A 26,716-nucleotide genomic window follows, 5' to 3' on the forward strand; every position below is an offset into this window, starting at 1 on the left:
TTTCATAGATCTGCAGTCACTTGCTGATCTTCAATTACAGGTGAAGAAGCACCAAGATAAACTGTGTCAGAAAAATCCTAGGAAGTTTCTTGTTCCTCAAGTCTTCCAAACAAATGTGAACAAAAGGCCAAGGGCATCATTTCATAAACTTGTCTTTTTAGCTATTTTCCCTTAAGACAAATTTAAAACCTGTGCAACTTAATCCACAGGAAACTCTTTCACAAATATGCCTTTCCAACAGGAAGCAAGTCTCTTGTGAGGTTTGAAGCTTTATCCATCTTACTACTAAAAGCTACTTCATAAAGACCGATCCAATGATGCTCACATTAACTCAGGGACTAATAAAACCCTGATTTGAATTCAGATGACTTTTTATGTATTTTTCAAAGAATCCAACAACAATATTTGTGACAGACAGCACACATAAAGCTTTGCAAATTCTACTTTTAAGCAGAAGATGCTCCCAGGAGAATATGTTTGATCAGCTTTAAAAAGGCAGCTCAAATGTCAAATGGTATGTAAAACAAGGAGATACTTCAAGATACTTCAGTGTTTCAAAGAGTTTCTTTCACTAGATTTTGAAATAAAAGTCTTTGTACATTGCTCATCTGAAATATTGAACTCACACAAGGCTTCCACTTATTAGAGTCCTGTTTTTACTGCATTGGGCAGATGGATGATGAGTGCTTGAGTGTGGCCACTCCATTTAACTGTATAAGCAAACTTGCCCTTAGTGGAAAAAGGGATTTAAAAACAGAATGCAATCAAAACAATCTCCTCTCCAACAACAACAACAACACAAAATGCATCCATCTAGGCCTAGCTTTTTAGAGTTATTAGAAGAATTTAGAATAATTTTTAAAATCATACCATTTTGTCTCATGAAAATACTCTGAGCAAGCATATGCCTTTGCATTAGAAATGATGTTCTCAACCGATAGCTTCCCTGGGACAACTTTGAGTATGAGATCCTTACACTATCGAATCTGTTAGTATATCTGAAAAAGTACACTAAGCTCTTACATTGCCTTTATCTCAAAAAAAAAAAAAAATTATGAAAAAAATTCAACAGGATTTTTACATACCACATGCTAGTATCAACACACTAGAAGTGCAAACACATACTGAATACTGGTGAATTTACTCAAAATTGTGAAATGGTGATAAACACTAGCCAGGAAGAAGCATTGGAGGGGAGAAGCATTACCTAACCAAATTTAATTTGCAATCCATTAATTCGAATGACAGTGAATAGAAGTTTGCCTATTGTTCCTTGACTGGATAGTTTCTCATAACTAGAAACCGAGACACTGTAAACAATCCTAACTGAAAGATCTTTGAATAGTGTAAGCACTAGTATCTTGCATAGTTAGGACTACAACAGAAATCAGAATCACATTAAGACAAATTTATGCGCACTGTCAAGATTCAATTGATTCAGTTACAAATTTATGAGACTACAGGACTGGTGATCTTGCTGTAAGAATGCCAATAAAACATTACACTTTAAAACCTTTTTTTTTTTTTTCTTTTTTTTTTCTGTTAATACTAGCAACTCTGGTAACACTAAAGCACAATCACACAAAAGATCAACTAGTACTAAAACTGTGGATTAGCATTTGGTCAGTTCAGTGATTTCTTATACAAGTATCTTATGATAGCATAAACCATTCATCTTTTTAGAAAATATTTCTGACCACAGAATTTTGGAAAAGAGATAGAGGGAAATATGTAAGAATGCAGGAGAACTTATGAACCAAAGCCAAACTTCAGACCCCATATTCAGGTTGTGGGAGATATAGATGTGATCCGAACATGAACTTTACAAAATACATACATAGGTCATATGTAAGAAATACTCCATGTATTTCACTTCTGCTTTGCTTTATAACCCTCTCATTAGCAAAAACCATTACAAGCTAAGGAGTTTTAAACTGTGACGAAAGATAATAAAAAGGAGATGGTAAAACTCTATGCCTTCTCTAAAATTCACATCATTTGGATTTGCTTCATTACTAGCTATTCTAGCCACATGTGCTATTAGCCAAGTGCCTCATATTTCAACCTTGAAAGAGCATGGCTACTTAGAGAAAAATCTCATTGAAAATCTAAATATTTGTGAAGAGTCAGTGACTGCAACAATGTTTACAGCGAAGCACCGAACTTCTTTATGAAGCTCTTCACAGTACCTGTACAGCATAATGGATTAACATATTACGAGACCATGTAACCCTTCAAAAAGTATGTTTTCAGGAAGCTCTATAGAAATAACCATACGATGTTGATTCATTTTATGTATACACATATCTTTTATGAAATGTATATATTTCACACAGATGAGTATACATGTACTCCCAGTCTATATCTACCTACCTACATAGGTATTCATTCAGCTTGCTTGGATATAATTTAAGACAGCAGGCACTTACCTCAACATTTGTAACTACCATTTCTCTAATAACATATGCAATTGTACAATCTTCAGAGTGGCATTTGACACGAAAGCTGCCATATTCCATTACATCTGGTGGATCAGGCCAATACTGATGACATTTCGTCTGTAAAGACAAAAGGAAAATTAAGTACACATCAAGACTTTAAACAAGTACTTCTGTTTCTAGCCTTCCCACCTATGCTGTGTTTTAGAGAATTCAAGGAGCAAATATTCTGGTTTGTTGGTGAGGTGTTTACACCCAAATTGTAAACTAACATGACAGAACAGGCTAATCTCTCTATAAACTTGCGGTTTTAGACATTTATAATTATATTTAAAAAAAAAATCAAATAAACAGGATGTAAGATATAAGCTTTCTGTCTGGTATTAAACTGCCATCTCTGAAAACAATTTCTCAAAGAATAAGTTAGGAGGAGAAACATGGACTTTTTCCATCTGAAGATGGAAACCCTGTGTGTGTGTGTGTTGGGGGCGGGGAAGGATTTATTGCTACCTTCAGCTACCAAATAGCAGGTTGTGGTGAAGACAGACAGACATCTCCCAGAAGCGTGTAATGCAAGGTCAATAGATAACTGAATAAAGGTGCAAAAAGGAAAATTCTGATTAGATGTTGGCAAAAAAAAAAATTGGTGAGGATGGTGAAGCACAAAAACAAGCTGCTCTAAGAGGCTGTGGAATGTCCATCCTCTGAAATAATCAAAACTCAACTAACATGGACTTGTGCAATCTACATGGATTTCAGAGTTGCCTCTTTTAAGCAGATAGGTGGAACAATATCTCCAGAGATACCTTCAGGACTGAATTCAGTTTAAGGGCATAAAAAAATGCAGTATTTATTGTTTAATGCCTAACAAAAGTCATCAACATTATGTTGATGTGAGAAGAAGCCCTGCAAAATATTTTTTATTAAGTCAGTGAAATTTGCTTTTCAAATATGAGTTGGGCTTCAAACATTTCAGTGCTACTTCAAGATTTCATATAAACAATGATATTTTGCCAAAATGATAAACAATGCACTGTTACATATAAAGGTCAGATTTAAAGATATGTGAAAATTGAGATATTCCCTGAAAACAAAACCAGTGTCCAGGATCAGAATCGTTAATGCAATTAACTTTAGTGGGTGCTCATGTGCATGGAAGTAATTACAGGGAAGTCTTCCAACTCCAAGAAGCGTTGAGAAAGTAAATGTACTGGTAAATGGGATAGGTATACCAGCTAGTGTAGATAGTGAGAGTGTGGCAGTCTGAAGTTCTGGGATTCACTGGTGATTTAGGGTTTTTGTTTCAGTGTTCTGTCATAAAAAGGCTTTAACACGCTCTTTTAATCAGCTGTAAAGTCCTGATCATGAAGGTAGCAGAGAAAAAAATTAATACATTTCAGTGGATTTCCTCCTCCCCCCTCCCCCCCCCCTTTTTTTTTTTAAAGGGGATGGCAATTTTTCTTTTGTATTAGAAAGACAAGATAAAAGTTGAAGGGAAAGTTTTATCTATAAATCTCACAAGGTGCTATATATTTCCTTTACATTCATCTTCAGATGACACCTGCTTGGGCATTCATCAAATCCCACTTCATTTAGAAGAACATCCATCTATTGGCCTTGAAAAATGCAATCTTGACCCTCTAGTGTCATTAAAAAAGTGCCACTGCCTAGCTAACTAGCTTAGTCTACCACTTCAAACACATATTCTCTCTTTAGGCATAGCTCATCTTCTCTACCTCTTATCTTCTCTTCTGCAATATACTACACTATCACCATTTTCCTCTGCTCTCTTTCATTCAGAATCAAAACCTTGACAGTATCTAAGACCCTAAGACTACTAAGACTACTGCCAGTTATACTGACAAACTACCATCATTTGTTCTTTCCAAAGTTAGAGGTACAGGCTTAGCTCCTCTTTCCCCTGACCCAAATTTTCCATAGATGATTGTTAAGAAGATTCAGCTTCTATAGGATGTCAGTATGAGCAGTCAGAGCAGTCTAGTTCTTCTCTCACTTTCTTTAGGATTTACACTTCAGAACTGATAAGCTTTCTGGCATATACTGCTTACTGCTCTATTCAAATGGTTTGATTTGAAAAGCAGGGCAAAGTTCGATGACCACATTTCTAATTTACATTCCATCACAAACACTGAATGAGCATCAGAGCTCTGTAGTGCAGAACAGTGCAGTTGAAGACTTGATCAGACTGGTATAAAGTTTTACAAAGTGGTCATAGGATTTCAGTTACAGAGAGGTAAATGCTACCAAATACTATGCCGACAAAAAAAAAAGTGCAAGAAAAAAAAAAGGGAATATGCTAGTCCATGCTTTCCCTCAGCACGACACACCGGGATAGCACTAAAAGAAATAAGCTGCTTAAAGTACTCTGTAAAACGTTTTATTCCTGCTCTGTGTTGAATGTTTTTCCAGCCAGCTGCATGGAACTTCACTGAGCAGGTAGATGCAGATCATGTACAAGCAGGTGGGAATGCTGTGGATCTAGTTTCCACTTCAGTTAAAGCTGTGGCTTTCTATTTTTCAGGTCTGTACAGAGAATATATTGCTTTTGAATTGCATAAGGTAACCTGATTAAGATTCCCTGGAAGATACTGAGTAGCTTTAAAATCACATTCAGCTTCATCACAGTGGTTCCTAACTGGTAAAGTGTGCTTTAAGCACATTAGAAGCTAGGCTGCATAGGGCAAACGTGGTCTGTGAGACTTAGGAGCTGCATGCAGTTACACACACATCTATCTATACAAAGCTAGCCACAACCAAACAAGCTTGTTAATTCAGTTTTAGCAGTGGAAATGGTTGGGACACTGCATGAAAGGTCAAAAATCGGTACTTGTTTTCATCAAAGAAGGGAAAGGGAGGAGAAGGTCTAGGTCATACAGTTAGAGAAAGAGAAAGAGTTGAGCTGAACTCACTGAAACAGAGCACTGACAATTTTCTTGTCTACACAAAAGGTCATGAAGTGCTAAGTCCAGCTCTTCTGGATGGTTTTACCACAGAATAAACTAAAAATTGAAAATGTGTATGAACCAGTTATTAAAAGTAGACTTTTTCAGGAAAGGCAAAACAACCACTTGCAAGTCTTCCAGGTTTGATGTGACTCAAAAGAAGAAAATGAAAGTATTTATTTCCCCAAAATGCAGTCTACAACTATATGCCTACTTCCACAACTTAAAGATCTCTATATAAAAATACATTTTGAAACTTTAAAAGCTACTATATGAAAATGAAGTACAAGACCAAGCTGTAAATCACTTAGTGAAGAAAATCTTAACAGACCTTGCTTTTCATGTGAATGTAAGTGAACTCTCAGTATGGATATACAATCAATAGAGAATGTATGCCACTGCAAGAGACATGAAAAAATGGAGAGGATCCAACCGAGGGCCACCTAGATCAGGAAAGGATTGGGCAACTTAACATATGAAGAAAGGTTATAGAAACTGGACTTGTTCAGTCTAGAGAATAAAATCCAGGGGGATTTAAGCAGGTATTCAATATCTAAAATGTAGTTATACAAAAAGCTGTGCTGTCTTCACAAGGATGTGCAGTGACAGGCCAATAAACAACAGGCAGAGGTTGCCTCAGGGGGAAATCCTTCCAGGATACAAGAATAAAATTATTCACTATTAAGAACAATTAACCTTGGAGTATGTGAAACGACAATTAAACAATGGCACTTCTTAGGTCCAAACAAGCGATGGCATATCCATTCCTGGGAGTGTTTAAGACTTGCCTCAGCAGAGCCCTAAATAACTGAATCTAATGCTTTCCTTTCAACAGAAGGACATGACAGACTCTTCCATGACCACGATCATCTGCACAAACTGCATTACCAAATCAATGATGATCAATGCTCACCAAGGTCACTGTTCAAAAATCTATACAGATTTCAGTATACACCAGTGGGACTCAGTTAAACTTTCAATAAGGCTGCTTAACCTTAAAGTGAGATCATACTGGAATGCATAAATGGTTTATTACAAATATTAATTATAATAAGTTATATAAATATATATCATAAACATTAAATAGTAATTAGATGAACTACTAGTGTTGTAAGAACGCTGTTTCCATAGTTAACAGTAGGTAGGAAACTTCAGCAGAGCCCAACTACATTGTGCTAGAAAGAAAAAGCAAGCAGAAGTGCAAACCAGCCTGTTCCCCCCCTCTTCCAATACTGCAGTCTCATGGCTGAAGGCAAGAGCAAGGCATGCTCTATTTCTGGGGACCCTAAGAGATAACTCAGTCTGCACAGGAAGAGCAAGCAGGAAAAAGAATAACAGCACTCTGTCACTCCTTAACATGCACTCCTCCAGAAGTACAGCATGCCTGGTACTTATCCAGCTGCATCCTTAAGAACGGTTTCCTGTCCCCTACCCCTGGAAGAAAGTGATGAAGGAAATGAAACAACCCTAGGTAAAGACAACTTCCTCAGCTCAGGTTAATACCTCTTTCATGCCACTAAGAACTATGCACAACTTCAGTTCTTGACAGCAAGTCACTGAACGGGAAAAAAGTCTTTTCCATTTGACAACATTTTGTGTTTTTATATGAAAATATTTTTAACACACAATGATGCTTAGAAACACTTGTAGCAAGAATACTTTACAGAAAGTTACTGTAGGGACAATAATATGCAGTAACTGGGTCACATAATGAAAGCTGCTCTTCACATTTTTCTAGGGCAAACTAAGCAAAGAGACGAGAACTGATGAACAACTTCAGTTCTTCTGAGTGTCATTTGTGGAAGATAAGCAACATGAGCATTTTTTTTTTTTTTAATGTCAGATGTAAGACTGAAGACAGATCTCTTAAAGAACTAACTTTGTCAAAATGCTGGAGTTATAAACATAGGCCCAGAAACATACTCACTGATGCAGGAAAGTGTAATCTACCCTCTGCCTCACACTCATTTCATACACTCCCATAATGGCTTAACCTTTAAGCCTACCAGTGTGTTATTTATTTATTTATTTATTTTAACTACTACAGCTGAGACTGAAAATTTTGAAATTTTACCATTTGTTCATTCTGCCTTTTTAGGGCTCAGTTTTCAATGACTTATAAAAATAAATTATTCAAATTTTAATTACTATGCCCATAACTTTTACTGTAATAGTCTCGTTTCTCCTTTCAACCTAAGTCAAAATATAGTGCAGTCATTTCTACGAAAAAAAAAAAAAAAAAAAAGGAACTTTACTGGATTTTTTTTTTAATCCCATGCTATAAATCTTAACACTGTTGAAAATAGATATGTACATCTAGAATATAAGATCTCTGGGGCTTGAAAAAAGGCATGGCATTTGCCAATAGGGATATTCTGGCAAAGTTGTGCATCTTTTTCTGTCTCTAAAAATTCACCCACAAACTGTGGTCACATCTGAATGTAAACAAAACTCAGAAAGCACATGGTACTTCAATGCAAAGGCAGGATGGTTAGAAGTTAGCTAGAAATTGCCTTGAAAGTTTCAACTCACTGAGAAAAGTACAGACAAATATTGGCCTGTGCTTCTTCTTAAGAAAAGGAAGTTATTTTGATTGCAATACAGAGATAAGAGAGCATTTTTGTGCCAGATGATGTTCAAAAATGTCTGTCTCTATGAATCACAGAATCATTAAGGTTAGAAAAACCTCCAAGACCATCTGGTCCAACCATCACCCTACCACCAATGTCACCCACTAAACCATGTCACTCAGCCCCAGGGACGGTGACTCCACCACTTCCCTGGGCAACCTGTTCCAATGCCTGACTGCTCTTTCTGAGAAGAAATGTCTCCTCATTTCCAGCCTGAAATGAATAGCTGTGTGGTCTGACTGTAGTTCAAATTTATTCTTTTCAGCTTTTACACTTCTTGCATACACTTTGATGAGGAATTATGTTGTTTAAGTGTTCCTTCTCAATCATGAAGCTATTTAGGACCCCAAGTATTTGATCTCTTGCATTCCAAAACCATTAGTTTTTGACTGTGATGCCAGGTAAAATTGATAGTGTAGAATAGATACAGGAAATAAAGATAAGTGCTAAGGTAAAGGCACCCAAACATCACCTTTCCCACAGTTCAGTTTTTAGGTTCTGAAACTTCAAAAACAATTACTTTCTTTAATCACTTAAAACCTTGATCTTTAAAACTAAAAAGGACTCCTTAACTCAAACTACAACAAATTGCAAGAGATATTGCTTTAATTTTCACTGTATTATTCTGAAACTACTTGAACGCTAGAATTTAAGCAAAATTAGAGGAATTAGAGCAATTTTAGGAAAGAACCTTTGACTTAAGTAAAAGCAAGCAGGTTATATTCTGACCACTAACATGCTTAATTTAGTCAGTAGTGAAATGGCAGATTCTGGTTTAAGCCATGCTGGAAGTTCTGCTCAATGTGCTCAAAATTTCCAGACATGTTCTGAACCACTGGGTCACTGTAACATGGAGCTCAGTTCTTATGGGAAAGGACAGCATGCAATAGCTGGCTGATCAACAAAGTCCAACTCAGTGCAGTGATTTCTGTTTATCTGATAGCTGGTTTGTTTTCAAAGAAACTTAACAGAAAAAAAAAAAAAAAATCTCTTCCTCTAAGTAATTCAGAAAGCCTGGCCTTCAGAGAAATGATTCAACAGAATAAGGTGGCCTATTTTAGGATTATTTAATCATAACAATGTGAGAAATAGTTTGAAGGCATAGTATATTTCTTCAGCATACAAAGAACCTGAATATACTTACCCGTCCTCGTTCTGTGAGAGTTGTTAACATAATAATCAGCGACAGCTTGTGATCCCAGACAACTTGCCAGAAGTGTGCACATGTGTGAGGAAGAGGTCCTTGTGTAGCAATGTACCTGTTCACAATGCCCACAGAAGGAATTTCCATCTGTAAGGAGAAAAATGCCTTATGTAAAATTGTTCTCACTACTCAATTAGTGCCCTTTTTTTTTTTTTTTTTTTAATATTCAGAGTTTCATTCAAACAGAGCATGTTGTTACGAAAGATTAAGAATATGAGCAAGAAGACCATCAAGATCACAATTTATTATGTGATAATCTTCAAAAAATTAATTTAAACAAATTTTATACTATAAATACTACATCTCTTCAACCGAAATAGGAAGAGCTAATTAATACTGAAAAAGTATTTCAAAACTTGAAACTGCAAATCTTTCAATGTTCTCTTTAATATTTAGTAAGAAATATTTAGTAAGGCAAGGTATACCAAAGGTGCACTAGCAAAAGCAATGTAATAGTTAATATGCAGTAAGTTAATAGTTTGTTCTTTCCCAAACGTATCTGATACACATTCTCTCCCCCCTCTTTTCTTTGTCTTCCATCTTAAACTTGTGATTTAGGCAATTAGCGTTCTGTTTTCTCTTCTGGACCCTTTATAGTATAGCTGATAGGCTCTAAGTGGTTCTACAGGAAAAAGGCTTAATTTAAGTTATAGGAGACAGCCTCAGAATTTACAAAATAGAGAAAAATTATTTACAGAAAGAGATGAATCAAAATTACAGATTTCACCTACATTTTGAAAAAGATTGGTCCTAATACCTAAATTAGCTAACAAGCTAATTTGGAAAGGTTTATTTTAAAATATATAGTCAAAGGCTATCAGAAAAACAACAGGTTGGAAAATGTGATTGACAGACAAGAACTGTTCACACACTTCCAAGCTTTCTGAGGTATTTATTGAGAAATTAAAGTTGACAAAATACCTAATTTAAGCAATGCTAAACTATTTTTAATCTCCAAGACATTGATCAGACAGGAAAACACTTTCAGTAACTAACAAAAAGCTACAAGAGTTGACTGTTCTGCTTCATCAATTTAATGAATCAATATTCACAGCCACAAGACAAAAATCCGAAGACCATTTTCATTAAAAGTATTATTAAAAAATAAAGCTGGAATGTTGCGCATTTTCTCAGGTCTACATAAGGAGCTAGATATTAAATCCACAAAATTATGTCATGCAGTATGGGAAAATGATGGTGGATTGCATGTGCTTTTATCTGCTGTGTATCAGAGTGACCACCTGTTTCACAAGAAACATCTCCTCTTTTACATTATGTATCTATACATCTTTTACATTTATGAATCCCCAAAATGTAAAATGAATATCTCTTATTCCTTAAAAAAGGCTAAATTTAGTCTGCTATTGTAATATAGAAGGTGAACAAATGCAGGTCTCTGTATGACTTACATTCACATAATTCGCATTAATGTAATCTTCATCTCCCTGCAGTATTATCCTGGTGGCATCATCTGCACACAAAAAATAAAATAAAGAAGGAATTGAATTAGAAATTATGGGTCATGCTTCCTTTTTATTAAGTCAAAAAAATGAGGAATTGCAGACATAAACAGCAGGTTACAAAACAAAATAGATCTTTTAGAAAATAAAATGAACATTTATATAACTTGGATAATATAATTAAATCTTTACAAAGAAATTAAATACAACAGTCTTACAAACTATCATTTAGAGTAAAAAAATATGCAAAAAGTCTGTATATAATACTCACAAGGTAGAACATCTTTGTATCGATTTTTGTCCATATTCTGAGGTACCTTTGCACACGTAACAGCCAACCCTGGTTTCTTCCTATAAAGTTGCTGCAAGGCAGAATTTAAAAATAGGTGAGTTTTTGAGGGATACAATTGTGCAAAATTCCTGAGTTTTATTTATATATGTGTATCTTTTTATGTGAAAATAATTTCTATTATTCCTAGTCCATCATCATCTCTAGAAGAATTTCTAGGAAAAGAGAGAAAATATGCAAATCATTGATATACATAGACCGCTTCCTTGCAAAGTCTTCTTTGTCTTATAAGATGTACCACACAATTGTGGGAGGGCTAGAAGTAAAACTGAGAATGAGTGTGGAAGAACTGAGCAATAAAAAACATCAGAAGAAAAAAAAATACGGACCGATATTTCTTGGAGTCAACTGTAATACAAAAATTCAAACATTTTCTGGACAAAAACTACCACATTCAACCCTGCAAATACTTGAAAATGCAAATCTTTAATGTATCACAGTCTCTTAATATGTGACTTCCTTTCTTTTGGGTCATGCTCTACCTCACAAATTTTAACTGAAGTGAATGCGCGAACATACACATTATACCAAAAATAAATTTTAAGATCAAAATGCATTGAGAGCATGGTTTAAGGCAATGAAGGGTACAGGAGGAAAAACACAACAACAACAAATCAAGAAATGCAATTATACAATTACAATTTTGCTGTATTAAATATACATGAAAGCAACTTACAAATGAGTAACCCAGCTGTGCCAAAGATGTAATTGCATCTTTCATGTTTAAATATTTTGAATATGGTTTCACACATAAAATTAAGTGAAACCAATAGGATGCTAATATCCCCTACTTTAAGACAAAGGGAATAACATAAAAAAAATATTCTATTGAAAGATTTGCTAAATGCTGGGTCTCAGGATCATGGCTCACAACATATTTCAACTGCACAGCATGAGCGAGGAAGGAGGCTATGCAGCAATCAAACAGCTTCAATTAGTTATAGTTTACATTCCATTTTACCTGAGTCAAGTTAAGATTTCTACATTTTGTGGAAGACAACGAAGACTAATTTAATGTTAAGTTACAGTTTTGGAGTTTTGTTGCTGTTGCCTAATAAAAAGGTCATATATCATTGACAGACTTGTTAAATTCTGCTTAACTGGACATAAATTATAATTATAGGAATATGTTCTGGAAAAACTTTATATGTGATAATGTACTAAACAATTATTCTCTATTTTACTAACATGAATGGAGATTGTGAGAATTACCAAAGCTGATGAGAGATGTTGCAATTGTCTCTGCTTCTGAAGGCCACTAAACAATGAATTGAAAGAAAAAGAGATTGCTAAGCTATCGCTAAAATAAGTTTATTACATTACAAAAGGGTTCTGCACTTTTTTGTAACATCAAGAATATCCTTTTAGAAATGCTATCAGGAAAAAAAATGGTCATAAAGAATCAAACATTCTATGAAGATTATTAAAGAAACATTGTCAAAGTTGTTGACTAAATTTATGCACAATAAGCACATTTAAAGGCTGGCTGATATCTTTTGAGTTGCTGTTTCAGTAGCTAACATATTATTACTACAACACTGCAACTACTGCTGCAGATTTTGGTTAGCCGATATAAACTATGGAGTCCAGAATTTATTTAAAAAAAAAAAAAAAAAAAGGGTGGGATCTTAACTCTCGGAAATTTTGGAAACAAAGCAGTCCTCATAAAGGGAGTGGTTATATAATAAATAACACCACAACTCTTCAGCAATCACCATTAAATCTCATGGCATTTGTAACAACAAAGGAAAAACATAAAAAATGAGGAAAGAAGGCACTACTGTTCTACAAGTTTCCAGAGTCAGAAAGGATTATGCCAGACTTCAACTATGTGAAATTAATAGATAACAACAAGCAGGGTTTCTCCAAAGTTACAATAAATGTTTGGATCCCCAATAGCTAAATGAACACAAACACACGCACATTATAATTTATTTCCATTAGAGAAGGAACTGAGTTATCTTTTCTCATTTCTTTTGCTAACACTGAAGAACTATTTTAATAAACTACATTTTGTTAGTCAGTTTTCTAGGATATTCTCTGCTGACATGTTGTAGAACATAACAAACATTAATGAATTAATCTATACAGCAGTTCAGCCAAGTCTTATCCCACATACGGGGGAACCTCACCAGCAGAGTAACTTGCCCATGAAGTAACCATCAATGTTTTGGATTGCTACTGAAAAATATCACAGACTGCACATTACAAACCTCAAATATAACTTAACATCGCAAACTTTCATATCAGCCTCTAAGAGAAGAAGAACAGGAGCAGTCAAGTTGCTGCTGTTACTCCATGAAAGGCAGTGAAATATGAGAACGTGAAAAATCAAGTTAGGGTATAAACTCGTATTTATGTTCTCTTGAAATAACACTGAAAGGGAGCAATAAGTTTTGTAATTAATTAAGCCCTGACTTTACTTGATGGTCACAGCTACTGGTCTGTATTAATAGCATTTGAGTTGAGCATTACCTACCTCAAACTGAATAAGTACTGTCCCACTTTCCAGTCCTTTCCTTAGCTGTTCCATAGACTCCTCCAGAGTATCAGCATATTCAGAACAGATAGGAAGAAGAGAATCTGGGAGATTTTGGGAATCAACTTCATCTTCTGATTTAGGCTCCACAAACTGTTTAACTACTGAAAGATGCATTGAAAATTAAAATCTGTTACATACGGTACTAATGTGCTTGCAACACATACTAAGATTTACCAGCTTGCGAGAACAAGATTTGCAAATTTAAGGTCTCAAGAAAGCAAGTAACAGCAACAGACATTCATTTATTTATATACCATATTACTGAAGTAAAGGGAAAGAGTAAAAGGTCCTCATGGTCTTCAGGAAAACAAAACTCCTTAAGGAGCTAACTACTGAAGTAAAGGGAAAGAGTAAAAGGTCCTCATGGTCTTCAGGAAAACAAAACTCCTTAAGGAGCTAACTACGATGGCAAACCACTACTTCCAAACGCAAAGATTTTTTTTTTTTGCTGCCATCTAGTCTTGCAGATGGAACTGCTGGACACGCTTACAGCCCACAACATTAACCATTGTGAAAACTAAATGAGTTTTGCCTAAAATAATTTAGAAATTAATTAATGGAATACCTCAAAAAGCTTGGACCTCCCACAGTAAAATCAACACAAGCATACACTGTACTACTTTTCCACTAGAGGAGCACCTGAATTCTGTTTTCCAATCTCTTATACTAACACTGAGGGATATGATTTAATAAATTGCCAGATTTCCATGATACTCCTTGCTAACATGTTGAAGAACGTGAAAAATGTTAATGAAAAACTATACACCAGTTCTGTTGCTCTATGAAAGCTATTGTATCACTGAATGTGTCCATCTGTGGTTATTCTTTGCAATGCTCAGAATGGCCCATACGTGCCAAACTACAGAAAATGGGGAGATGTTTGGACTCATGCCCATACAAATGACTGGCATGGAGTCATAGGTTATCTTTAGCTAAGAAGAGACTTATCTGCAGGTAGGAAGTGGACTAGAAAAAAGGTTAAGGAAAGACTAAATACTGCACAGAGTCACTGGAGAGGCCTGCAATAACAGGAGCAGGACTATGTTCAGGGAGAACAAAACACAGAGACATCTGTCTTCCCAGGAACATACAAAATTTAAAATAAAGTAAATGCTACAGAGGCGTATAACATTTATGCGGTTTTATTTTCTCCTGTTTCCCAGCAAAGCATAATCCCTTTAGATTTTTAAGTCATAATGTAATCAGAAACTCTTTGCAAACCTTTGTGTTAAGGTCTCATCATAGTTCCTAAAGAAAGTAAATAATAAACCAGAAGTTTCACTTCATCTGAAAGCTCCTGGGATCTGCATGTGTTTAAATAGGAGCAAGCAAAATGGAACAAGATTGGTCCTCTGTATTTTACATATAAAGGCCTATGCCCCTACATATTTCAGACTGTCTTGTTTGCCAGCAGCAATTTAGTGAGTAGACTGCACGGGTCAAGCTCATTATCATCATAAAACATCTACTGTAGGAATTTAAAAAAAGCTCATTTGACTTGTTTTGTAGCATAATCGTGCTGGGCAACAGCAGCTCATGGGTATTTGCAAACACGCAATTAAAAATTTGTAAAATTATGTATATTTACAAAAAGAACTTTTGAAAGGAATCATTTGCTGCTTTGTAGATTTTTAGAGCTAAAAACATAAGAAGAAATTCTAACTTGACAGAATCTTTGTTGCACTGGAAAGAGCCTCCAGTTAAAACTATTTATGATACTAATTTAAATGCAGGGAGAACTTTCTAGCACGGACATATTCCAAGTGAACTGAGAACACATGTATTTAAATAGAAGGTATTCCACCAAGCATAAGAACACCAGTCTCAAATACATTAAAAGTGAATAAAATAAGCCCAGTTACCTTTCCGCCTGACCAAAAGTGCAAGCTCTCTCGTGTGAGATTCTCTGCTGGCTTTTATGAACATGACCACCTGGTCATGTGTGTGCTCTGAGATATCTCGTCCATTAATTAATACTATTTGATCACCTTCATTCAGTTTTGGAATGCATTTATCAGCCTGTTTCAAGACCAAAGAAACATATAAATGTCACTGCATCCAGTCATGTAAAGAGGAACAAATCAGTATAAGAAGTTCATCATGCAAGCAAATTCTTCCGAGTCCTCTTGACAAAATTTCATCTTCTGTTACAGAAATTCTATCAAAGAAATGAGATCTAAAGCTTTTTGTTGCTCCAAAGCCTCTCAATGAAGATGAGAAACAGTTCAAACGGCATATTAATAGCTAAAAAAAGAATTTGTATTCATCAGATAGCCATTAGCAAATTGCTCTTAAAGATATAAATTTCAAACACTAAACGTCAGCAAATGAATTTCTGGAAAAAGCAGTCTAAGCATACAAGATGACAGACTTATTAAGTAAACATCCTTCACTTTTTATGCAGAGAATACTGAAAAGCCCAAATATGACTGAGGTTATTAAACCAAGGATAATTTAAGTAACATGATGTTCCCTGGACATGCATTTCTTTTTACAATTTTAAGAAGTTTATACATATGTTGTATTTTTTATATTTATCAGATTCTTAATTGGTAGATATCAAATGATATACCCATTTCATTCACTTAGAGTTTTAATAAATCGATGTAGGTGAGTATTTGATTTACGATGCTCAAGTACTATGCAATTACAACACATTTCAGTGCTACCTACCTGTGCTGCACAGAACATTAGGACACAGTTCTCCCCATTACAACTGAAAACTTGCATTATAGCTTGCCTTGGATACAGCAATTTAGTTTATCTTCTGTACTCTAGCATTTGTTTGGCTTATTTTCCTGCCACACTTGCTAGCACACTTAGCTTTGCATCCCGCACAAAGTAATTCAAGCCATGGCCAGAATGATGATATTGGCTTGAGTGATGAATTAATGTGAAGGCTGCACCCAGAGAGTCTTGGTCAATAGCTCTATATCAGGGTAGAGGCTGGTGACAAGTGGTGTCCCTCAGGGGTCTGTCCTGGGACTGGTACTGTTTAAGATATTTATCAATGACATAGACAGTGGGATCAAGCGCACCCTCAGCAAGTTTGCAGATGATGCCAAACTGAGCGGTGTGGCTGATACAACAGAAGGAAGGGACACCATCTAGTGGGGCCTGGAAAAGCTTGAGAAGTGGGCCCATGTGAACCTAATGAGGTTCAACAAGGCCAAGTGCAAGGTGCTACACCTGGGCCAGGGCAATCCCAGGAATGAGTGAGTACAGTCAGTGTACAGACTAGGAGAAGAACTCTTTGAAAGCAGCCCTGAAGAGAAGGACTTGGGGGTTCTGGTAGACAAAAAGCTCGACATGAGCCAGCAGTGAGTGCTAGCAGCTCAGAAGGCCAACTGCATCCTGGGCTGCATCAACAGAGGAGCAGCCAGCAGATCAAGGAAGGGGATTGTCACCCTCTGCTCTGCCCTTGTGAGGCCCCACCTGGAGTGCTGTGTCCAGGTCTGGGGCCCCCAGCACAAGAAGGGTGTGGGGCTGTTAGAGAGGGTCCAGAAGAGGGCAACGAAGATGATCAGAGGGCTGGAGAAGCTCTCCTGTGAAGGAAGTGTGAGAGAGCTGGAGATGTTCAACCTGGTGAAGAGAAGGTTCCAGGGTGACCTTATTGCAACTTTTCAACACTTAAAGGGGGCTTATATAAAAAGGTGGAGAGCAACTTTTTGCTTGGGCAGACAATAACAGGACAAGGGGGAATGGTTTTAAATGAAAAAGAGGGGAGATTTAGATTAGAGGTTAGGAGAAAATTCTTCACTCAGAGGCTTATGAGGCACTGGAACAGGCTGCTGAAAGAAACCATGGATGCTCCATCCCTGGAGGTAAGATTAGACTGGATGAGGCCCTGGGCAACCTGATCTAGGGGTGGCATCCCAGCCCGTGCAGGTGGGATGGAACTAGGTGATCTTTAAGATCCCTTCCAACCCAAACCGTTCTATGATTCTATGATATACAAAGCTGATTAAAGGATCAGAGCATGAGGAAAGGCTGGGAGAGCTGGGATTGTTTAGTCTAGAAAAGAAAAGGCTCAGTGGGGAATCTTATTAATGCATATTAATACCTGAAGAGAGGGTGCAGAGTGGAAGGAGCCAGGCCCTTCTCAGTGGTGCCCAGAGCCAGGACAAGAGGCAATGGGCACGAACTAAAACACGGAAGTTTCTATTTGAATATCAGGAAACACTTTTTTTTTTGCCTCCCTCCTGTGAGGGTGACTGAGCACTGGAGCAGGCTGCCCAGAGCTTGCGGTGTCTCCCACCTTGGAGATATTCAAGACAACCTTTGACAAGAGCATCAACTTACATAACAATTCTATTTTCATTGCTATCTCAATTTTCAGTTTGTCTAGGAAGTACCCAGCTATACAAGAATCATATACTTAAATACTCCATTTAAAATCTTTTATAAATGAGACCTAAGTCCATTACAGTCTCTTCTTCTGTATTCATAGTTGTTCCCTCTATTTCCTTCATGCTAACACAGGTTCCCTGAACTTTGTTCATCCAATGTTATTGGTCCTATCAAGAAACAAAATGTGAACAAGACGCTTAAATTAGCCCTTTCCTCTTGATCCTGGTTATGCCTTGCAGGAAGCATGGATAACTCTCCTGAACTAAGTTTATCAGTGATGTACTACATTACCAAGTAAAAAACAGAAGATGACAGAAAGGAGAGGTGATAATGATAGAACCAACAGGAAGAAAAATGCACAGCTAGAAAAAAAAAAGTGATATGGAGATGAAAATAAATTGGGAACCGTTTGTGTCAGAAAATAAAGTAAAATTAAAGAAAATTTAAAATGTGTGTAAGTGCCAGAAAACAGATAAGGGAGAAGAGAAGGAAGATAGAGAAAACAAAGATGTATGCAAAAGAAAAGAATCCAAATAGAAAAGCTGATTAAAAAATCTATTTAAAAAATTAAGATTGCTTTCCCCCACTTTTTCTAAAGAAAAAAGGATATGGAAGATTGTCAATGATGAACGAAAGACATGAAAAGAGAGGAACAATTATAATCAGCAACGGTGTCCTTCAACACTGATTTAACCAGGTATTCACAGTTCCCAAGAAGAGTCCCTTCCATACTTTGTATAATTTATGAAGGCAAGACTGAAGAATGCGACTATGAACAATTGATTTAATCTCTCTAAAATGCTGTTAGTAATATTTGAGAAGATAAACGATATAAAGATCGTATCAGTCATACAGACCATATCTGGTCAGTCTAGGAGCATCAAGAAGTCAACAAAAATATAGAAGGAATGGTTTCTGAGTTCCTACATTTGTCAATAATTTAGAATTCTTGGCTGGTTGCTGGCTATTATTCTTTATTACAGGAGAAGATGAATATCTATGCTCAAAGAAGCTATATTAATCATGTGACATGTTAATGCCTCAGCTCTCTTGCTTGAATCATCTGACTGTATAAAATATATCTCAAAGGGGAATTAATTCTTTCCATGTAAGCATAATTTGTAGATTTTTCAGATACAGAGCTTTTTCAGACAATTAATTATGTCAAAGGCTTCCTGTCCTATTGACACACCCAATGTTTCATTTTATGCTAATCACTTTGTTATTGCCCCAAGAAGCATGCATACTGTTTTTCAGTCAGAAGTTTTATTAAATACAACCATAACTACTTCTTTATCACCTTTGGACATTAATACTGTTTGTGGGAGGAAAAAAAAAAAAAAACAGTACAGAAATTTTGTTAAAAAAAAAAAAATACCAGTTGCAAGAAGTTGTTGTTCTTTAGATTTATGCTCTCCTGCAACTCATTTTGCTATTCTGTCCTCAAATTTTTCTAGCAATCTAGATTACTGCTGTAGTAGAAGGGAATTTAAAAAACAAACCCACACAACTTTAGGATGCCAAAGGGAAAATACTGCCTTATTTTGTGAGTACAGTTTCTTCTCTTCCACAAAAAAAAAAAAAAAAAAAAAAAAAGACAAATCTTTTTGAAGGAAAATTGAAAAAAAAAAAAAAAGTAACGTACAAACCTCATAAATATTCTTGGCAAATAATATTATTAAATAGTGTCCCTGAGCACAATTTGCTTGGTAATGTGTGAATCCAGAACAAGCTGAAACAGCAGCAAATACAATAAAGGAATGACATCTCTGATGTTCTATGAAGCTAAACTAAACCAAAAATGCATTCCATATAACTACGTAAACTCTCAAATATCAATTACATTTTATTAAATAGTCAAGAGAAGGTGAAATATAGTTTATGGAAAACTATATAATCAACATTACTACTGTTATGCTCTCTATTTTTTCCTCTTCATGTAATATGGTGTGATTTATATAACACTGCTGTTGAATATTGAATACTGCGTTGTGTAAGTTTCCAGTTTATTCCTTGACCCTTGATAACTTGCTCACTTGTTGCTTTATTAGTCTAGAAAGCTAATTGGTCACTTCTATCTATGCCTACAGTTACTAATTGGAGATGCTTAAATGAAGCCTTTAAGTTAGAATTACAGTCCTTTTCCAATCAACAAAGAGAAAAACAGATCAATACTTCCATACTTCCCAGAAGACAATCTGATCCGCCAAAGGATATCCACTGCCTCTGGAGAAGCATCTTTCCTTCACAAATTGTGAAATGAGCCTGCTTGTCTTATATTCACTTCAATATCTCAAATAACCCTTACGAAGATTGCTAGGTTGAACACAAACCCTTGAGGTCTGTTTCATTTTCCCTTTATGGATTCAAGTTATAATGATAATTTCCTATTACTTTTCTATTCAAATATTGTAGCTCATAACAGAGTGCTGTGTACTGCGTTAAGTCAAGCCACAAATCTTAAATGCTTCAGCATACAAGTTCTCAAACAATTTCTTTTAGCTAGATTTACATCATGACATTCAGATATCAGCCCTCTGTCTGCTTATCACATTTCAAGAGTCTCTAATATGCAGAGCACAACAGACTTGTAAGTTTAAGTTGGAACAATCTCCTATCAAGTTAACACTGAGATTGTTTTATGAGAGTTGGGAAATATACTTTGGAAGAAGGTGAGTGAAATAAAAATATAAGATGCATATCCTCACAAACTTAAGAACCACTTATTTCGAAAAATGTTAGTGTTATATCATTATTTCACAATTCAGCGTAAGAACTCAACGGCTGTACTGATTTTGATGAATGTACACGTAGTCCAGAAACATTGCCATAAACAAATATCCATACCAGAACAAAATGAGTGCAAAAACAAAATCACTAAGGTTGGAAAAGACCTCCAAGATCATCTGGTCCAACCATCACCCTACTACCAACGTCAACCACTAAACCATGTCCCTAAACCACGTCCAATATTTCCTTCAACACCTCCAGGGACGGTGACTCCACCACCTCTCTAGGCAACTCATTCCAATGTCTGAACATATTCTGCTCCCCACTCCTTAACCCCTGCTCTGCCCTCAGTATTCTCCCATCCTATTAGCGTTTTTAGCATTAAGGATTTCTTCAGTTACTGAATAGTCAGACCACAACAAGCTGTCAACAGGTTGTTCCCTCAAGCATTTATCCTCTCCTAACCACCCTACAAAATTATTTTAATCACAGCATCCTTTGTCAAGGAGTTTCATAGGTGTCTTGTGCCCAAAGAACTACTACTATTCATTCATTTTCAACCTGACTTTCACAAACTTGATTTGATACTCCATACTTCTTTTAATGGAATCCCCTGCTACCTGTTGCACATTGCTCCAAAAAACCTTGCAGATCTTTGCCATATCTCTCTGAAATCATTTCTTTTTTTCTTGGCTGCTGAGGCCCAGACTACTCACTTCTGTTCTGCATCTTCAACCATTCTTTTTGCCCCTCTTCAAACATTTTCCATTTTCCAGAGCCATTTTAAGATGCATTTTTTGAGATGATAGGGGAAACAAACATGCTTTCAGCAATTCCCAATCTTTTCATCCACAGCTCAAGAAAACACTGGTGAAATCAATTTCTAAAAGAAAACCAGCTCATCTATTATTTCATACTGGTTGTGTGTTTCCAAATTCCTATAAGTAAACACTAGACATTGGTAGAAGAAGTAATAAATGAGAGATTAAAAATTGTAAGAATTTACTTACAGGTGATCCTGGAGTTATTCTCGATACCAATAATGGCATTTTTTGATCTACACCACCCTAGAGGTGAAGTAAATAATGACTGTAAATGTATCATTATAATACATACATTATAAACATAAGCAATTGCCTATTTTAATTTTATTTTTATAAAGTTAGTGTTCTATCACTGTACATGTAAGTCAGTTAGGTTGAATTTTGATGAGTGAATGTCAGGAGACGTGTGTGTTTTTTCCAGTTAACTAAAACCAGTGTCTTTGCCTGCCCGTACATTTTAACAGGCAATAAACAGATGAAATGCACCATTACTCAAATCCTACTCTTCGACCTAGCCTAATTCAACATTTGTACTCACTAGGTGGACAGTATCCTTAAATATTGTGATGAACTTGCAAGAGGTCAGGTAGCAAAGTTCCAGACAGCTATCTTCCCTTATTCCCTTTACATGAAGCTCTACCACTGCTCCACCAATAAAATGCCTCAAGCAAAATGATCAAATTCGACCCTGATTTTGATATTATGGCTAGTTTACACTACTCTATCTTTTTAAATAGAATTTCAGTGAGGGGATGTCAAAAATTTACACAGAAATCAATACTTATTTCAATTTTCTTCCTTAATTAATTTTCATCTCTCCAATGTGATTTTTTATGGGTATATTCAATAAGATATCACAAACTCAACTATTTAACTTGTTTTATAATACAGAAGCAAGTTTTTCCAGAAATTAATACCTTCAATTAAATTTTGGAGTCCACATTTATGCAGCAAAATAGGCAGTTTGCTTTTGAAACGTGTCATGGCCATTAAAAATGAAATGTATTCATAATGCTAAATCATCTACATAAATCCTGTAAAAATAAGCAGAAGATTGGTGTTTTACCTTTAGATTAAATCCAAACTTCCCATCTTCATCTGGTGTGATTCTCACCAAAAGTAACTCTCCCTCAATTAGTTCATTCTGTAATATACAGAAAAATCAACATCAAACTTTTCTAGTTTTTAAAACAAGACAGCAGCAAATAAGAATATAGTGTATCCAAATGTAGACATGCTGAACAAGAATACTATGTAAATCCGTGTTTTAAAAAGGAAGAAGTTAAGGTTAAAGAATACACTCACAATCGTAACCTTTAATTGTAAAAATAGCAGCATGTATATTGGTGGATATGTTCTTTGCTTTTTCTGCACTAACACTGTTACTGTCATCTTAACTTTTCCAATTGATACCTATTAAATTTTTCAATGTGTTGTCCTTGCTAAAGGTGACTGAAGGAAAAAAAAAAAGATAGGTACAACACCCTTGAAGCACTTTTACTCTAAGTATTATGAAGTTACTTCTTTTTCTTCAACTTTTCTCCTCTAAAAGGGTACATGATATCTTTTGCAGGAGATCCACAAGCCGGAATGATTAAAACTAATCTGCAGCTACTGGACTGGCAGATTAGAAAGTTGTTAAGCACACCTCTGGAAAAGGCTGGAGAAAAGGAGAGGAATGATTTGCAGTCATAAAGCTAGCACGGGGCACCTGGTGAAAGCGTGATTTTTAGCCATCCCAGAGAGGAGATGCCTGGGATAAAACAGAGTTGTGTCTGCTATTGAGTCATATAGCCACTTGAGTTATGCAAGGATTCCCATTCCATTAAGAGACTCTCTACAAATGCTGCTAGAAACCTGGACACTATGGGAAAACAATGTAGCTGGTAGGCTTGCCTATCATATTTTATATAGAGTTTTAGATACGTTTGAATAAGGCAAGAAGATTTATTCCTATTACCGCATAAAACATGCTCATCCCAGGATATAATCACAATTTATGTGGATTCTAAATCTACAGTTCAAAGCTACATTTAGCACCAGTTTTGACTTTAAAAGAATGCAACTGAACATACCTTATCACAGTAGTACTGACCGGAATCTTCTGTTGAGCTACTTTTTGTAATATTGTCGTATGTTTCTAAGAAGTGTTTGTCCACCCCTTCCAAAGGGTAAGAGCCAGAAATGTTACCAACTCCATTGGGAGACTGAGCCAAGGTTTTAGGTGAGGTATGGGTCAGAGAATTCCGAGTTGGACTGTTTCCCAATACGTTCCTTCATTTAAGAAAGATAAATAAATATTAGGAAGGTATAGTTATCCAGATTTTTATGTTAAACGGAGTAAAACATGCAAACGTACTGCTTGGATCCAAGAGCAAGCCAATTTCATACTTGGATTTTAACACTTCTTGCCATTTGAAGTAACAGTTATTTGATCTGTGGATGTCCAGAAGAAGGGACAAAACAAAACTGAGTAGCAGAAACATTTTTAGCAAATTACTTGGAGGTTAGCAGTGAAAGGCAATGCTGAAGTGGCACAGGAAATCACAGTAACGTGGAGGAAATGAGAGTTGAGCCCCAGGGGAAAGGCACTCCAGTCCTACCCATGAAAACTGTATACTGTGATTCCACTCATTTTTGCAAAGTACTCTTTTTCATTCCACTCACATGAGTGCCAGCTCAACCTTATCTCTCTGCGAGAAGGTGGTTTGCAGAAAAGCCACGGTAAATTGTCAGAGAAATAGGAAATGAAGTGACCTTGACAGGGCTAATAACAGTACTATATTCTGTCTTTGAGGTAATTATAGCCATGAAGAAGGACCGAGAATTAAATGGAAGTGTAGACCTGAACTAATGGGTCAAGAACCTTGAAATTCAACGATGAAAAAAAAAAAGAAAGAAAACAGTAAGTAAATGAATACATCAGATCTTAGAATTGGACAAGCTGCCTGGTAGTGCCCCATGACCTTTCAAATGTTCACTCAGCTACAGTTATTTCTTCTGAAGGGGAAGAAATGCAGACCTCTAATACAACTAAAATTGTTCTTCAATTAGATCAAACTCACCATACATAATAAAAGATCCATCTTCACAAAAACTACACAATACTTTGTGAAAATCTGTGTGTTGGGAAAGCTCGGTGCAGCTTAGACACAGTGTCCTATCATTAACGTATAGTGCTGTGTATGGCACAAACTGAGATGTGCCACACTGCAGACTGACCTTGCACTTGCATCATGGATGCTCAGTGGCAGGACAGTTTGCAGCAATACTCTGCACTGCTGCTGGGCAACCCAACACTGAAATGAAGTACATTAGATCCTTGGAAGCACGTGATGTTAGTTTTTTTTACAGAGTGTATGTGATTCATTATCTGCTTCACCATACCTAAAAGCAACATTAAATCCTCAAAGAGAGGAAGTATCAGAAGTAAACCCTGGCATTGAAATTTGTGAATTCCAACGTCAGTCTCTGCTCTGGTGCAATTGTATTCATATACGTGAGCTTTTCTGAACCATTCCCAGGGGCCACTGCTAGCTGTCAATGAACTACACTGCAGAGGAACGTAATGTAGGCTTTTAACATACAGGACCTGCAAACATTAATAATAATGCAAACACTTATTTCTCAGTTTGTAGAAATCTGACTACAACTTATGTTGAAAGATGTCATTTGGCAAATGTGGTTTTGCCTTAATATTTTTGATGCTCAGTTTTATTACATGTTCTTGGCAATGTGAATTAAATGGTTTGTACAACATTTGCAGGATTTTCAGTTACCACAGGAAATGTTTTTCAGGAGACATGATTCACTTGGCTCTTTCAATAATCTGAAAATACTTTGGCAAACAATAATGACACTTAAAAAAAAAAAAAAAAGAATTATGCTATTATGATTATTTTTTTTAATCTGGTAGCTTCCAAGAGGTTTTCATTATTTCTTGAAGTCATTGTTAAGTAAGCAGGAACACTGTATATGTAAACACATCATAATACATTTTTCAGCACATATGTTATTAAGAAAATATTCACTTGCAACTTGAGAGCATAGCTCCTAATGATCTTCCAGTGTAGAAAAAATTAACACCACCAGAAGAACATGACAAATTACTTCAGTTAGTGCTTCCTGGCACTACATAAAGTCACGAGATAAAATTACCAGCAGATTTTAGCATCAGTAAACTTTTACAAAAGGTTATACTGAACAGTTTAAAATTATTATTATTTTGTTAACAGCACTTATGGTCATGTTAGGAAGTAAAACTTCCCACATCCTGATCCAAAATCTTATTTTTAAAAAAAAAAAAAAAAAGCTTTATAATATTCATTGGTTTACACATCCATTTCGATTTTCAAACTATAAAAATAAGTACTTGGAAAAAATAATTTATGTATTTTGTTACATAGCTTAAAGCTAAGGAATCTATAATAAAGTTTAAAGAAAACTCACTTTGGTGATTCTTGTTCCGATGACCTGTTAAAAACGAGTAAATAAACATGAGTTAAATCTTCAGGAAAACAGGAACTAAACTCTAATTAAAAAAATGCCAGTGTGTAAGCCAAAAGGTGTGTTCACAGAAAATTAAAGAATACTTAATCCTGTGCAGAAGATCTGAATCAGGCAATTATGGCATTTATGAACCACTCAACAAAAAATTCACCAGGCAGTTCTAACTACTCACTTCCACTTCTGGCACAAGCCCAACGACAGCCAACGCATCTGCTACTGAAACGTCAACTACGCTGGAGCTTACAGAGGCAATTATTGAACAGGACACGCTACAGCATTTCAGGAAGTTTTAGCTGTGGATCACGCTGCCTGAAGATGTCACTGATTATATTTCTTTACATGTAGGTAAAGAGAAATTAGCATAGGCTGCTTCAGAAGCACCACTTAGCGTAAGAGCTGACCAGATGCTGACAGGGAATTTTAACACAAAGCATAGCTAAAGTAAAAGTGACTACACAGGTGAGGACAATCCAGCACAGAAAAGAAAGGCAGTTAATTAGGGCTCTTTGCTGAGCAGCTTGGCTGATTATAACAGAGTCCTCAAGCATTATCAAGATAACGTTCATACACAGCATCTGCTGTGGATAAAGTCTACTCTTTGATCACATCCAGGAGTGAAAGAACTAGGTAATTGTAAAACTTGCTGTGCTAGAAAAAACAATTTGCTTAAACTGAGGAGGGGAAAAAATATGCAAGAACCAGTACATTGTGATGGAT

General features: G+C 35.9%; 1 protein-coding gene across 1 annotated transcript in view; it reads right to left on the reverse strand.

Annotated features, from left to right (window-relative positions):
* PTPN3 (protein tyrosine phosphatase non-receptor type 3) overlaps positions 1-26,716 on the reverse strand; it is a 122,353-nt gene that overhangs the window by 9,402 nt on the left and 86,235 nt on the right. The window contains exons 15-24 of the mRNA XM_084306877.1: positions 25,940-25,963; positions 23,566-23,764; positions 22,557-22,634; positions 21,677-21,733; positions 15,449-15,605; positions 13,524-13,687; positions 10,967-11,057; positions 10,645-10,706; positions 9,176-9,322; positions 2,430-2,558 (exon numbers count right to left, since the gene is read on the reverse strand). Coding sequence (XP_084163003.1) covers positions 2,430-2,558; positions 9,176-9,322; positions 10,645-10,706; positions 10,967-11,057; positions 13,524-13,687; positions 15,449-15,605; positions 21,677-21,733; positions 22,557-22,634; positions 23,566-23,764; positions 25,940-25,963 — 1,108 coding nt within the window. The remainder of the gene's footprint in view (positions 1-2,429; positions 2,559-9,175; positions 9,323-10,644; positions 10,707-10,966; positions 11,058-13,523; positions 13,688-15,448; positions 15,606-21,676; positions 21,734-22,556; positions 22,635-23,565; positions 23,765-25,939; positions 25,964-26,716) is intronic.

This window comes from Netta rufina (genome assembly GCF_964035555.1).
Source record: "Netta rufina genome assembly, chromosome: 2".
Taxonomy (NCBI): Eukaryota; Metazoa; Chordata; class Aves; order Anseriformes; family Anatidae; genus Netta; species Netta rufina.